Source organism: Halictus rubicundus, chromosome 13, assembly GCF_050948215.1.
Source record: "Halictus rubicundus isolate RS-2024b chromosome 13, iyHalRubi1_principal, whole genome shotgun sequence".
In the NCBI taxonomy this organism is placed as follows: Eukaryota; Metazoa; Arthropoda; class Insecta; order Hymenoptera; family Halictidae; genus Halictus; species Halictus rubicundus.
Genome location: NC_135161.1, coordinates 11506888 through 11523103, shown reverse-complemented (window position 1 = coordinate 11523103; position 16216 = coordinate 11506888). Strand labels below are relative to the sequence as shown.

Genomic DNA, 16216 nt, shown 5'->3' with positions numbered 1-16216 from the left:
GCTTTGGGTAATTTCATGTTTATCCGGGGGCAATTATTATGCTGGGATTCCGTTTCATCGATCGGGAATTGCTCGGGATCGTAGATCGCTGTTTTCAGTAGCTGAATTGCGCTGATCGAGAAGTAAACGATTGCCAGACGGACGTGTTGTTTGCGAGTGGGAAAGATTATGGTTCTATTTTGCTTAGAGTGTCACTTAAGAATTCACTATTTTCTTGATCTTATTATTGTGACTAAGAACTTTTGGTTTCACGAATGAAATTGCTATCTCCGTTGACAAATGAATTACGAAATCCTTGACTGTTAATCTGCTGACCGAGCTCATTCAGCCTAAATACCTCAAACGATGTGACACAAGGTGAACAAAATTAAGGTAACACCGTTTTCGCCGCAATCGACGTGTGAATGCGATTGTAGTTCATGCCAATTTGGGTGCTATGTGACACAATGCATCAGCAAGTGACATACCGGGGTCATTCCGAAACTTCCAATTGCAGAGAAACACGTGAAATAAAGTTTGTAAGTGATAACAATTATTTCTCGAATTTACAGACGATCAAAATTCTGTTCCATTTTACGGTGAACGAGATTAAACTTCAGCTTGGCAACCCGGAAATTTTTAACTTTTTAATACATAATCCTGTACATCTTGGCGAGAACGTGCGAAAAATCGAAGTTTTAAGGCGAGGAATTCGCTGGTTTAAAAATTTGTAAGGATCTCTGACGCATCCGGGGGAAAATGCAGAAGGATTTAAAGGAAGAGCTCCAGGATCGTCAATATCGAAGTTCCAACAATCGAACGTTAGGAAATGAGCGATATATCGAGGGTAAGCTGTCGGACACCGGTTACGGATCTTTCTTCTCTATAAATAAACGACGGCGAGCGAGAATCGCAATTTTTCCGGCTTGTGCGCGCACAGGGGAATGATGTCATCGTTCTCGGAAGAGCCTCGGGATTAATGACATTAAAAATTCATATAAACAGAGAGGATGAACGGGCAGCGACGGCAACGCACGCATGGAGAGACTGTACCGCACCCGGCGTATGTGCTCGGATCCTCTAAATTTAGCGTGTGTTCAAGGACACGGTCCCGAAGCATTTCAGAAACCACCACGCTTCTAAGCTACCGTCTACGAATAGTTGACCTCATAGGCAGTGACCTATATCTCGGTCGAGAGCGAGCGCGTTCTACGAAAGCCGTGTAATCACGTCGAATATGCTCTCGTTGAATGTAGTTAAACCGTCGGGTCCCGGACACGTCACGGACTAGAATAGTACAGAAACTCGTCTCTCGTAATCAGAGAGTCGCTTAATTTGCTTCGCGCGCCGCATCGGCGCTAATCAAATTCCGCGTCTGTCAGCGCGGCTTCCGATCGCTGCCAACACAATTCAACACTGAACAACTATGGATCACGTGCGGGAACACCACTGTCCCGTGTGTGCTCAAACTTCCGCGGAAATTCTTTTTCTATTCTTTGCATTCTTTGCGACCCCTTCACAATTTAATTTCGAGGCTTCGGAATAATTTTGGGGTGACCCAAACAACATCATACAATTAAAGACTAGACGTCACTGGATCGTGTGCACTTGGTTGCACGCTCAAACTTCGGCACAAGTTCTTTCTCAAACCTTTGCACTCGAGGGTGTTTCAACCCCTTGCTTCGCAATTTAATTTCGAGGCTTCGGAATAATTTTGGGGTGACCCAAACAACATCATACAATTGAAGACTAGACGTCCCTGGATCGTGTGCACTTGGTTGCACGCGTGTTCCGTGTGCTCAAACTTCGGCACAAGTTCTTTCTCAAACCTTTGCACTCGAGGGTGTTTCAACCCTTTGCTTCACAATTTAATTTCGAGGCTTCGGAATAATTTTGGGGTGACCCAAACAACATCATACAATTGAAGACTAGACGTCCCTGGATCGTGTGCACTTGGTTGCACGCGTGTTCCGTGTGCTCAAACTTCGGCACAAATTCTTTCTCAAACCTTTGCACTCGAGGGTGTTTCAACCCCTTGCTGTACAATTTAATTTCAAGCTTTCAGAATAATTTTGCGGTGACCAATACAACACCATACAATTCCGTGTTCCGTGTGCTCAAACTTCAGTGCGTGTCGTTTTCTACCCCTCTGCACTTGAAGGTGTTACAACCCCTTGCTTCACAATTTAATTTAGAGCTTTCAGAATAATCTTGAGGCGACCAATACAGCACAATTCAACGCTAATGTTTCAAATCTAGATATGTCCTCTGGATCACATGTGTCCCGTGTGCCAAAACTTCAGTGCGAGTATCCTTTTCCACCCCATCGCACTTGAAGGTGTTTCAACCCCTGATTTTGCACTTTTCCCAATTCCTTACAATTGCCAAGATTTCGGGTCAAGTGTGACCATTGAATGAACAGAATTCTAAAGATCTTTGACGGATCTATCTCGCCTAAAAAATCTGGCGTAGTGTCAAACGAAAAATGCGCAAAACGAATAAATTTCTAATGGACGAAGAGAAGCACCCCAGTGAATGGTAATTACACAAAGAAAGTTATCGTAGGACTGCCTCAACGTACAAAGTGTTGATCTCTCGATAACAATACTTACTTTCAATTCGATGTCGTTCGATTAACTACTAAACAAATCAATGTCTAATAGGTTATAAAAACAGAAGATCTCTCTAGAGAGACATCTGTGAACTTGCAATAGAATTACTGTGTAAAATTTGAACACGAAGAGGGCATTCGCGAATGTTATGCTCTCGTTTAATGCGAATTATGTTCATTCAGTGGAAGATGTTCATTCACTGGATAGGTCATTATATACTATGTAATATACGTGGCGTTCAATGCGAGAACAACAAGCCACTATGTGGCTTAATGGGTCACTATAGTGTAGCGTCGTGCTAGAAGATGACGTCGACGGAAGATAGTATAGTGACGTGCATAGAGTGTCTGAAAGGTTGAATCCTTTCGTGTAGATGGAGTTGAATGTATTACTTGTACAGTTTGAATTGAATTTCTTTTTGACTTGAGTTATTAACAATTCCTTTAAAAGAAAGGCTCAACAATTTCCTTTTTAATAATAAATTCAGAGCTATATTAATTCTAAAAATTCGTCGAATGAAATTGCTGTCGCTTTCGAACAATTTGTGGAAGTGCACGATCGCGTGCCAACGCACGCGCAGTGATGCATCGTTGCAGGCACTTTTCGCGAGTCTAGCCAACGATAGGTCGTTTTTCTATGCTCAAAAAGGATTAGTATAGTTTTTGCCTGATCACTAAGAAGACACTCACCGGGAGAAAGCTCCCGAAAAGAACGTTCGAAGCGTATTCCGACGACTGATCATCATCGCCAGGCTTCGTCACTTTTAAACAGTTTTCGCGTGAACGCGTCATCCGATTTCTGTTTGCCCGCGGCGTCCCAGCGATTTGTAATTGTAATAAAGCTTTGATCGCCGAGCCACCCCTGCCACGAGGGGCGCACGTTAGTCCACCGGACGCTAAGAATAGCGGAAACACGAGAATTCGCGGAAAGAATCGGGAAAACCAGCGGAATCGCGAGTTTTCGATTCTGATTTCTTGTTTCGCTCGGTTTCGCTGGCTACCGAGAGCCTAGGAATGGCTTCGAACGTCTCGCGAGCTTTGAACAATTGTACAAGTCGAACTGTGACTTTTCTACCCAATTTCTGAAGTTATGACCTCTTCCTTTCAGTCATTCTTCTGTTGCGAGATTTTGGGAAATTGGGTAAGTCGAGTAGTGATGGCACGCTTCTTAAAATATCGATACTCTGTTAAATTTAATCGATATCTATAACGGAAAAATTTGTTTATGGAATCAGATATACATATCAATGGAATAAGTTTCAACGAGTCTTTGTACGACTCATACTTTGTTAAAAATAGCACCTAGTGTTCACCTTAACTAACAAAATACAACTGTAATTAATAATCACTGAGTCGATTGCGGAGCGCATTGTTTAAAACCTCTTGCGGAATTCTGAATGCTAAGGCTGTTTTTCAAAAACAGAGGAAATAATGTTCGTAATAGCGCTCCATCCCACTATGATTACTTCATACCCTTAACACTTTAACTACCGGAAGCCTGCTAATAGACTCTTCAATGACTGTGCCGTATTTAAAAGAAGCTTAATCATTTTCCTTCAAACGGGTCGCTCGTTTGCCGCATCGATTAATTATCCTGCGAAACTAAAAGCACAATTTGGATGATACTGTTCAAATCCACGGTTTAGTAGAACCTCGATTATCCGAACTCGTGATATTGATATCGACTCGTGACACACATTTACTGTACAAATCAGTAAAGATTTAATCCACAACTGAGCAACTGCTATTCGACCACTCATATTCCCCTGAACAGTTCGGATAACAGAGGTTCCACTTTATCGTCGATTAAACGACCAAACATGGTCCGAACTGTGTCGTGTTGGGTATCGTTTTAATCGGAAAAATGTGAGGAATGTATTGGTAAAAGTCTCATAAAAAAATAATCGTCCCTCCCTCCGCAAAAATATTTTTTCCGATGTCGTCTGCGTACCGGGTTTAAGTTCACGACTAATTTCTTTACTGTTCTGAGCTTTCAAAAAATCTGAAAAAATTCTGGAACACGTACTGAAGTCCCTATTTTAATATATAATTGTTGGAACGCCAAATGGTTGCCCACCGGGGAGGTTAAAAGTGAAAGGGTCACATGAAAATTGCATTTATCAGGATTTTTCCAGTGCAAATCGAGCCCGCAACAAGAATGACCATTGAAACCCAAGCAGCTCGGGACAGCCATTCTAGACCCGTGAAAGAAAACTAGCATGTTGCAACTGTCTCGGGAGCGCATATCGAACTTGATCCCATTGCTGGCGAACACACGAACCGGCCGTCCTTGATCGTTGCCCCTCCAAACAACGTGCGCGATATCATCGTTCGCCGCGCGTCTTATGTCATTGATTCCGTTCGTCTCATTGTTATGTCATAAACAGGGGGGGAAGGAGAAGGAGTTGGAGGTTCATAGTCACGTTTCTTGTGCCGCTCAATTAAGCGACCTGACCACAAAGGCTCGTCCCTATGCGTTCCACGGGCGTCCGACGTTCCTGATCCGGTCTCGCTTTCGACACGTCCACGAGCTGTTACGGCTGCATTAGGCTCCTGAGAAGATGATCGTCTCGATTCCGGCCCGTGGGTCGGGTTCGTCTCGCGACGCGAATAACCAATGCACTTCCTACGTTCGCCGGGTCACGCGCGAAAGAAAATCCTCTGCGCGGGAGAACGGAAACGTTCGTGACGAGACGCCGACAGATATGTAACGCGCGTGCTGTTGCGTCAACAAACGATAGCAGTCGCGGCCGAGAGCGGGTCTCGAACTGGCGAAACCACCGGTCAAACTGATTGGAACAATGGTGCGACGGCAACTGGCGAAACAGTTTCATGATGAGCCCGTTTGATCCAATGAAACTGCACGAACTGATTGAAATAATGAGCACGCTTGGATTCGCGGATCATCGTGCGTTTACGATTTAAGTGGGCCGCGAACTTTTCATGCGAAATCAAAATCGGCTCGTTGCCTGATACAGGAGCTACGTGGACATTTTTTTTTTTTTTTTTTTTTTGTTAATGTAAAGAGTGCATATTAATCACTATTTTATGATTATTCTCGGGATATTTTTGTGTCTTCGGTTTTTGAGAAAATAATGAATACGAGAAGCTGCGCGAAGGTCCTCGATAATTACCGAATTAATGGAGCAGTTTAATGATCCTGTACCGGCTATCGCGAGATCTCACGCTCCTATTGCGGTATTTAGGTTTAGTGCGCCGGAAATGGCGATGGAATTCGAGCGTTGCCTATATGGCCACGCAGTATTCGATCGAGTTCAAGGAAACGTTTCAGAATTCCAATGAGAAGCTTCTACGGAAGAGCAGACATTCTGCCAAGTCGTGATAGTCAAAGATCAGGGATGACTATACTATTTTATACAGTAGTCCATTTTATTCTAGGTCGCACGCAACATTAATTCCACGGATTTCTGGAACACTATTTTGAGACGGTAAACAATTCACTTGATTTTAGACTGTGTGCGCAACTTTGAAACTAAAATATTCTAATATATGCAAAGTGGTTTTAAAATAGATTAACACAAGAAAGAAACAATCTAAACGGCGGACATTTTTTAATAATATTGCTTTCGTCGTGTATAAACAATTATATTTGAACTAGAAATAAATTTAGTCTGTCAGATACCGTCTTCCTATACTGTAATCGCTTTAAAAAAACACTTTAAATATATATATTTAAAATAGATACAGCATTACGAGTCACTGTATGCATCAGGCTATTAAAATAAAAATATATTTATTGCATGCGTCAGCTGGTTAAAGATATTTCATTCATCGAAATGTTATTTATTATACCTCTGTACCTTGCACCTTAAATAGTATTTTCAGTATTGTGTCCTTCTAGCAAAGTGGAACATAAATTATTAGACTGCTAATTTTATGTATTTTACATAAATGTCCAATGTTCAACTTCAAACACTAGAATGATCGAAATAATGTAAAAATATCAATATACTACTCCCAACTTACTAATCTGATTGAAGAAAATAAGTTTTGACTTGGCTCCTGTTTTTTGCAATTAAAAGAAGTGATGTCAACGTTAAGTACACTTTTCATTCAGGAAATTAGAAACGTTGATTACTTCCAGAATATAAACGGAGCTTGATGATGTGTACTCGAACATCAAGCATAGTTCCGACGACGGGGACTAGTGACGTCAGACTCATTGCAATGAAAAATACTCGTCGTAAACACGACCGTTCCAAACGGGTTATTCCGGGAACAAAAACGTCTAAATGCGACGCTCAAATTTATAATTGCAAATTTTTCTGTTACTACTGCGTCTACGGCTATCCTAGACCGCTTATCACTTGGTATAACGATGCATACGCGATTTCTAGAGTTTCAGTTCACGGACGAAAAATTCTCCCATGGTTGTGAACATGGTTTTGCCCGGAACGAGACTAAAACGAATGTTTAACGCGAGTTAACACCTCGGAGCCTCGGGAAACAAAGTCGCGTGGCGAGTCTCTTATTATCACTTCGCAAGCATTCGTTATCGCTCCTAGGGTACGGTGATAATCACTATACAAAGACCGTTCTCTTTCGCGAGTTACCTCGTACATTTTTCCTACAAAACACTTTTTGTTCGACGAAATATTAAATTGTAAATTACAGATGTGATATAAACATGTTCTAAGTTTAAGAATTAGCTCATGATTTATTATAAATTTGTGCAACTGTGGCTAACAAGATTAGGTCGCCACTTGTAGACTTTCTCGCAAAAAGGTCCCCTTTAATGTGGAAAGAGATGACTAATTAACCCTCATTAGCTTCGCGTATAGTAACGGGTTAGGCTCGTGTTGAAGACTTCAAGCAGAGGCCATTTTGTTATCAATATTTAAACAGTGGGTAGGGGGCCCAATTACTGTACTAATTATACTTATTTTTAAAGCATAATGAATATTAAAAGGAGAGATATTACATTTTTGTATTAAAATTAGTTGTATATCTCTTTTTTAATTATGCTTTAAAAATAAGTAGAGTCAATATAGGCCCCCTGGGGTCTTACCCAATCGGGTCCCTTAACCTACAATAAATATCAATCTTCTGCGCCTACAAGTTCTGGTCATTGCAACTGCGAAAAGAGTAATAAATGGAGGGGTTAATAAAAGGAATATTATGTATGTTGCGACCTAATGAACTAGCCTGAGTGCATCGTTTAGTCAATTTTCTGAAGTGAATAATTGCTCTTGATTGGAAAATCGACTGCGAATTGATTAAAAGTGTGGTTATTGATCGTAAAAGAAATAATGAGAGATAAAAAAAGAGATCAATGTTCGTTCTGGAGGCACTAAAAATCTATTTCGATCTCACGGGGCCAGGAGTATACGGGAGCTGTTTTATGCTCTGTAATATGACGGGCATTAGAGCCACGTGACGAATATAACATTTGCCAAACATCTGGCCTTCCAGCAAACATTCTCAGGTAACTTCCCTGTAACGCTCGAGCGCCGTTGTACCATATGAATTAGGGTATGAATTTTTCCTCAAATATTTACAGCATTTCATATCAACAGTACTTTTGTATCGTATAAAGATCGTTATATGAATTATGCCAACTAATTTAGCTAGATTGCCAACCAACAAAAGTTCCATTCATTTGCCCTAGATCACAGAGCCATCGTTAGACAGTAGATCTCTATATAAATTGTCAGTTTTGTAAATCGCTTTTATAAAAATAGGAATAAGTCAAAAACGTTTTCCCGCCGAGCCGAAAGTTTGATATGATCAAAATAAAAGAGAAGTATTATTAACTTTTACGTATCTCTTATAATGCACAAACTTGCAGATGCCAAAATGCACAAAAGTCTAATTGATAATTAACTCTCTGAAAGCCTGACATAGTCGACTCGTCTGGTATCTACCGTTGATTTCTAAATTAACATTTTATCTGCCAGATAATTGACATTAATAGTCTTTTAATAGTCTTTTCGAAGATAAAAAAATGCGGGATTTCTAATGAATTGTTTCAGACTTTTAAATTAGTAAACTATCGCGAGTGATATCGTGTAACAATATATTTTAGAATTTCTGAACTAAACAAATTTATTGCACTTCCCTTGGAAATAACACAGTCATGGAGAGGCCTATTAACCCCAGATAACAGAACTATGATACGCAGAAGTAGCGTCAGTTAGGAACACAGATGTTACATTTGGTACTGAGTTTGTTAATTAAAAGATTTGCTGGACGAAAACCTCTGGAAATACACATATTTGTCGATGTGCACATAAAATAGGAAACATTCAAATTCCTAAAAAGAAACCAAGAAAAAACCCTCTCCTGGCGGAGACTGGGTCCATTCCGACCCAGAGTATTCAGTTTCTGAATTAATTAAACGAACAGCTGCGCTATTCGGAACGATAGAGAGATTAACGTATGCTACACAAGGTTGCTTCAAAAATATATTTTAAAAACTTAATAAATCAAGAATAATAATTATAATAATAGTTCGCCGTCTGAGGGTTAAACAGATCATTTAGATTCAAAGAGAAATGCGCAAAAGACTGCCGAAGCCACCCTCCCTAAAATCAGCCACCCTCCCACAATTAATTCCCCCAAAATCCTAAAAAAAACATTTCTGAAATAAGACCATAATTACACATAGTGTCGCTGTTCCTGCTGCTCGTACACCCGCAGCACGTCACCTTCTTCGATTCCTTCCGCTTGACTCGTCCCTTGGCCATGCTGGCAGACCTCCGCGCGGGAAACACACAATTCAAAAATCGCCTCTCTCCTTCTCCCTCTCCCCCTTTCACCTCCGAAAATACAATCTCAGTGAAAATCCAATCACGGATCAAAAGAAGCCCGGTCTCCTCGAGCAGTCACACCAGCGATCACACTGTTATCAGCCGCACGAAAAGTTTCGTTCACGGGTAGCTACTTTATCCTCGGCTCGGTGAACAGTACTGACGACGTACGGCTACCGTACACAGGACTAATTACATCACCGACTGAACGGACAGTAGACGATGTCTGCGCTGGTGGAGCTAGGTCGCACGAATTCCAATTAGCGCGAGTTATCGCTACGCGTTCATTGATGACTCGCCTTCAATCGCTCTGCGCTCTTCCTCCCTTTCGTCACCGAAAAACTCGAAACCTGCGCGGGTACTGGTCAGGTACCAGGTGCGGAATAGTGACGCAGATTAGAGTTGGTTTGGAAAATTGCAGTGCCCTGCCGAGTGCAATAATTGCTCCAGATTAGGGCCTCCTCTTCTCTCTTTTTCTTGACCAAAAAATTCCAGAAGGTACCGGTTTAGGTACTGCTAGGTACCTCCAGGTGTGGAATAGTGACGCAGGGCTGATTAGAGTTGGTTTGGAAAATTGCAGTGCCTAGCACTCGTCTTCAATTGCTCCAAATTAGGGCACTCTCTCCTCTCTTTTTCTTGACTAAAAAATTCCAAAAGTTACCGGTTCAGGTACTGCTTAGGTACCTCCAGGTGGGGAATAGTGACGCAGAGCTGATTAGAGTTGGTTTGGAAAATTGCAATGCCTAGCACTCGTTTTCAATTTCTCCAGATTAGAGCCCCCGTCTCCTCTTTCTTTCTCCACCAAAAAATTGCAAAAGCTACCAATTTAGGTACTGCTCGGGTACCTCCAGGAGCGGAATAGTGATGCAAGGCTGATTCGATTTTTCAAACAGCAATGCCCAGAGCACTCGTCTTCAAGTTCTCCTACTTAGTGCCCCCGTCTCCTCTTTTTTTTTCTCCACCAAAAAATTCCAAAAGCTGCCGGTTTAGGTACTGCTTAGGTACCTCCAGGTGCGGAATAGTGACGCAGAGCTGATCAGAGTTGGTTTGGAAAATTGCAATGCCCAGAGCACTCGTCTTCAAGTTCTCCAACTTAGTGCCCCCGTCTCCTCTTTCTTCCTCCACCAAAAAATTCCAAAAGCTACCAATTTGGGTACAGCTCAGGTACCTCCAGGTGCGCAATAGCGACGCAGGGCTGATTTTTCAAACAGCAATGCCCAGAGCACTCGTCCTCAAGTTCTCCAGCTCAGCGTCCCCTCTCCACCCTCTGTCTTCACAGAAATGATTCCCAGAGGAACCTCTTGTTCAGGTAGCTCCAGGTGCAAACTTGTTGCACCAGTTGTTGCTCGGTAGTCCGGCCGCAGGGATACGATTTGAGAAACCACATGGACAGGTTGCGTCTTCGTGGCTGCTCTTTCCCTCTTCGCCGAAAAGCTTGGGAAAGCAACCTGTTCGGTCAGCTCCAGACGCGAACTCGTTACGCAAGCAGCGGCTCGGTTAAGTCCGGCTGATTAGATTCGATTTGGCAAATTGCATTAACGAAGAGCGAGCACGACCGGGGAGGGAGCTTACGCTTTTCCCTTGTTCCGCGGCGTTTCGTCGCGTGCCAGCACCGGCGGGGTCAGGAACAGCGACTGAAGATTAATACACAAGTCCGAGGCGAGTTCTCCACCTAACAGCTAAACGTGACCTCATTCCGTGAATCACCGATTTTATAATAGTGTAGCCGGCGTCCAGCTTTTCCGCCGCCTTTATTTACATTTCGATCTGGCCGCGCGCCTACGTCCCTAGGATCCAACGCGGGGGGTGAAGGGGGTGGTTTCGATCTCGGTTTCAGAGATCGCGGAGATCCGATGGGTGTCACGGACATATACGTACGTACACGTGTAAATACGGCGCCGTAAAACTTTTACGTTCAAACGATTTCATTGGCCGGTCGCGGAAAACGGTTGTCGGCGTTTTTCCGATCGGCGCGTTTCCCGGGAAACTGGAGCACGCGCGCGCACGGTTTCCGATCGAGTATGCGAGTATCCGATAGGACGACGACGGGGAACGTGCCCTCCGAGCGGAGTGCACGTCCCATTTACGGTGTAACGTGATCAATTAACGTTAACTGGCGTCGTTAGTTGATCACCTTTTTTCTTCTTTTTTTTTTTCTTTTTTTACATATTCTTTTCCCCGCCCTTACGCGACGATCCGCGAAAAACACGGTGACAAATTTCGTGGAAGCGAATTGCGCACCGGCTCGCGAGGGAAAACGCCGAGGAAAATTGTTTAACAAGAGGCCGGGCGAATGGAAAAAAAAAAATATGCGCGTTATATAAATTGTGGTATTTTGGTCGTGAATCGTATTTGGCCGGGAGCCAGGCCTAGCACGGGGTTAGGCTAACTGCACGAATAATATGGTACAAGACGCACGCCGGCTGTTGCATAACGGTCGAGAACCGGAGTGCGTGTAGGTGCGGGAGAGGATGATACGTCAAAACAGAGCACACAAGCCCGCGTCTGTTCCTGCCGACTGGCGTAATGATCGCACAACTCGTTATTATGCAAATTGCATTAACAGTAGCTGCGCGCCGCCCTACTTCGCCGGCGCACCGTTTTCGCGATTTCGTGGACGAAACGCGCGCACCGGATCGAGGGATCTAGGGATTCCCGCGAGACGATTTTCGCATTTTCCTGCGTCCTTTGGATCAGGACTTTGTACAGGAAGTTAGGCACGGAAGCGATAGATACTCTGTCCGATTTTATAATGATCGTATCGAGCGTTTGATAAAGAAATGCGATTGTCTGCAGATGCATTTTGTGCCACTTCCGAGCCCAGAATTTAATTTTTGATTATGTCTCTTTCGGTCTTAGTCAACCTAATTTTTATGTACCATTCTTTTACGCTATGTCGGGTATTTTAACCATTAATATTGTAAAGATTTTGACAAAGAATTCCCAGAATTTAATTTTTGGTTTCGTTTCTTTCAGTCTTAGTCAACCCATAATTTTTATGTATCATTCTTGCGCACTGTGTCCGGTATTTTAACTATTAATATTGTAAACATTTTGACAAAGAATTCCCAGAATTTAATTTTTGCTTTCGTTTCTTTCAGTCTTAGTCAACCCCTAATTTTTATGTATCATTCTTGCGCACTGTGTCGGGTATTTTAACCATTAATATTGTAAAGCATTAGCACACTGACTTTAATCAAAGTTATTCAGTTAAGCAAAGTAAAGATTTAGAGTAGAATTAATGTTTAAAAATCCGTTTCGAGACTGATGGAATAACGGTGACTTGTTTGAAAAAGAAAAACTGCTTATTCTATAAATAAATATAACTGCCACCTTTAACCAAGTGGAGAAAAAGATAATTGTCACCTCTCCACCTGTTTCCTGCAAAAGTATCATCGAAAAGAAAAACAACTTACGTAAGCCAAATCGGAGATTTCACCGTTTAAAATCAGCCAATATAGACTGTTCTCTAATTTCTTTGACAAAGTTGCAATAAATTATCCAGGATGAAATTAAATAATAATTTTACTAGAATTTTTACAATACAAATTCCTTCTCGAGAACGACAAACCTTTGATAGAATTGTTGCTAAAATTGTCCTGTCGTTAGGGTCGACATGCTATAAATAATTCGTTCTTGGAACACCTAAAAATCGCAAAAAGAAAAGCAACTGCGATAAACAGATAAGATTCTTACAAATCTGCCAACTAACAGTACAGTGCAGTACTGTAGCAAAGCGCCGAGTCAGACATAATAAATGAACCTCGTATATTCAAGTCCGACGAGTAACGAATCGATGATAATGATCTCGTTGAATTACAAGTGGCAAGGATAACGCCACTTCTATATATATACACACCTACTGCGTATATTTGCGACGCGCGCGCATATCTGATTTGTAGCTGCTTTACCGAAACTCGTGACAACAAAAAAGGAAAGAAGAGATTCTCAACAATTTATTATTCTCCGTCGACTGCTTGCATAAAAACGAAACATGATTCGATCTTAATCTTAAAATTCTCATTTTCCGGATGAGATTTGCCGGTGGAAACTTTGACAGATTTTTTTCGTGACCGAAACCACCATGTGTTCAAAGATTGAAGCTTCCTCTTTACAACGACGCCTCAAAAATTGATGTACGATTTTTTTTAGTCGTTTTATCGAGCTCTGAACGAGAGGTGTGCCTCAACCTCACAGTAGTATAAGTTAGTCAGGCCCGGACAACTTCTTCCCCGCTGTCGCTTCACGACTCCCACTCAGTGTCTCCGGATGAGGGGAAAGGAGGGGAAATAATTGAGGGGAAAGAGAGTCACGTGACCAGGCCGTGGTGGAAGCGTGGGGGATAGCTCGGTAGAAGGGGAAGTTAGAGTGGGGACACAAGGCTTCCCCCACTATCAACCATTTCATACTCCACAGGAATGTGGTGGGGGGACCCAGGAGTAGGGAGAGAACCCCGAGGAGGAGAAGGAGGGGAGTACAGAGGAGTAGGGAGAAGAGTAGTGAGGAGGAGGTTCACGCGACCGAACTTGGTCCTCGTTTTTCCTCCATAAAACAGTTAAAAAAAATCGTGCGTCAATTTTTAAAGAGTCATTGTAAAGAGGAGGCTTCAATCTTCATATCAACGGCAGTTTCGTTTAGGAGAAAAATTGTTTAAAGCTCTCGCAGGCGTTTGAATTTGCAGTATTTTCTGTACCATGTGAAAATATTTCAGAGGCACACGAACACTGCTTTGCGGAGGTGGGGGCTTTAATATCAGTCCGGACTCATGGTTGTACTGTTTTCAGTATGTCTAGAGATTACTATGGTCGTGATCGAGAGTGTCGTTCGAAAACGAGCAACAGGTCCTGAACGAATATTCCCCAAACGAAGAGAGACGAGATGGATGATCCGCATCGCGCGTACGCAAGATTCGTTCACGTACCTTGAATGCGCTGACAGATGTATTTAGGGTATATATGTATGTATATATTCATATATATATATAAATATGTAGAGAGAGACAGACAGAGAGAATGTTCGCGCACGTGTGATATGTGAAAGAGTGACAGAAACAGAGTACAGACAACTTACGGGTGTAGGTCATTTGGCCCTGGTAGTAAGAAGGAAGGTACACGTGTTGCGCGTGTGGAGGCTGCCCGTACACATTCATGGCTGCCATGCCGATTTCATCACCACCTACATCGTACGCCGTCGAGTAAGGTAATTTTTCTGATCAAAATGCTAGTTTCGCACCATAAACACTGTTTCTAAATTTCGCTATCACTGGGTTGTTATACAGTTAGGCGGTCTACGTCGGCTCGGCCGGGTCTACAACTGTCGAACAACTTGCGGCCACTTAGGAGAACAATACAACACCGTAAATGGTCCCTGCTTGAGGACTAACAATTTTTTGGAATTTAATCGATTGACGAAAAGGATACATTTCCTTCGTTCGAATTTGGAATTTCAGCGGTGCTCTCGTGGGTGTACTTAAGCGCGTATAGCAAGCTCAATTTTTACTTTTTCTTTATGTAAAAATTTGTGGGTATTGTTAAGACAATAGTAAAAATTTACACGGAAGTCCCATATCGAAATAATTCATGGTTTCATGGTAAAAAAATCTTAAAAGTTTGGCTAGTCTCAGGAGTCCCCAAAAAATTGATAGGAAAGAGAATTGAAAATAAAATGTAAATTTTGGATTTCCGTTTGTCCAAAAATTCGTGGTCATTCCCAAACCGTGTACAAAGCTTTACACAAAAGTCCTACAACAAAAAGTCCTGTACACTTATAGTGAAATAATTTTTAAATCATTTTAAAGTCTATTCTAGTCTTAGGATGACCTCCTTACCAAGTTTGTGGAAAAATGACGAATAAAATGGAGGATAAATATATGAATGAATCCGTGAAAAAAGTGAAATACAAAATTCTCTCTGCTGAGACCGTTCCCTGCGAAAACCCACGTTTCCATTTTATTTTTAAGCATGCGGACAAGTTATCGGCGCTCGAGACGTATGAATTAAACATGTATCCTTTTCGATTTCTTCGGGCTGTTCGCATAAGCATTCGCTTGTATGATTTGACGGTTCGTTGGCTCCTTTGGTGCATACGTTATTCCCATAAAATTAAATCATCTTGATTTCAGGCGCGCCGTTATACTGATGTAGACCCGGCGCTTAACGTAGCGGATAAGATAAGCGTCGGTTTGTTCGCTTGCTTCTGATTTTTTGAGATCTGTGTACGATTAGTAAGCAATCTGAGATAGTCTAATTAAGTTTACACTTTCTCTGCGATTAACACAAGTGAAATTATCGATTAGCACAAATGACATTCTTTATGCCCTAATCAAAATTAAAATTAATTCGAGAAATAATACATCAATTGGAGCGCCTAAATTATCAGAAATCCAAATTCTTAATTTTTAGAGCTTTGTTTGAATTTTTGGTCTCCCATACACAAATTTATATATATTTTTCAAATTACGAGAACTGTATTTATTACAGTCACAGTGGTTGGTCTAATTATTATATCCGCTTTCAAAAATTTTAATTATTTCCATTTATTTTAGAGTTTTCAAGTTGTTCTCATTAATTTTATTTTTTAATTTAGCTCCGCTGGATTCCGATTATTTTCAAAAGACGCTCCAACTGACAATACTTCAACTCACAGTTCAACGAATGTATAATAAATTCTATTCAAAATTAATATTTATTTTCCTCTGATTTGCACTATTCAACGGAACAGAATTGTCGAAACAATTTCATTGGGCAAACAAACAAACCTGTGGAACGTATCTCTCATGGTAAGTAACCTCGACCCACCTAATTCAATGTAAACGGAGGAAGAATGCGTTCTACGGCGTATGTATATGTCTATACAA

General features: G+C 41.8%; 1 protein-coding gene across 5 annotated transcripts in view; it reads right to left on the bottom strand.

The window, feature by feature from the left end:
• The window catches only part of LOC143360548 (uncharacterized), a 125585-nt gene that overhangs the window by 60517 nt on the left and 48852 nt on the right, over positions 1 to 16216 (bottom strand). The window contains exon 1 of one of the 5 annotated variants that reach the window (XR_013083293.1): positions 9213 to 9495. Coding sequence is in view for 1 of the 5 variants with exons in the window: in XM_076799504.1 (XP_076655619.1) it covers positions 14431 to 14535 (105 nt within the window). In the remaining 4 variants the exon portion in view is untranslated. Of the gene's footprint in view, positions 1 to 2591; positions 2622 to 3280; positions 3300 to 5045; positions 5065 to 9212; positions 9496 to 14430; positions 14536 to 16216 lie in introns of those variants that run through there. The other 4 variants (XR_013083297.1, XR_013083296.1, XR_013083294.1 and 1 more) reach the window with 4 other exon arrangements.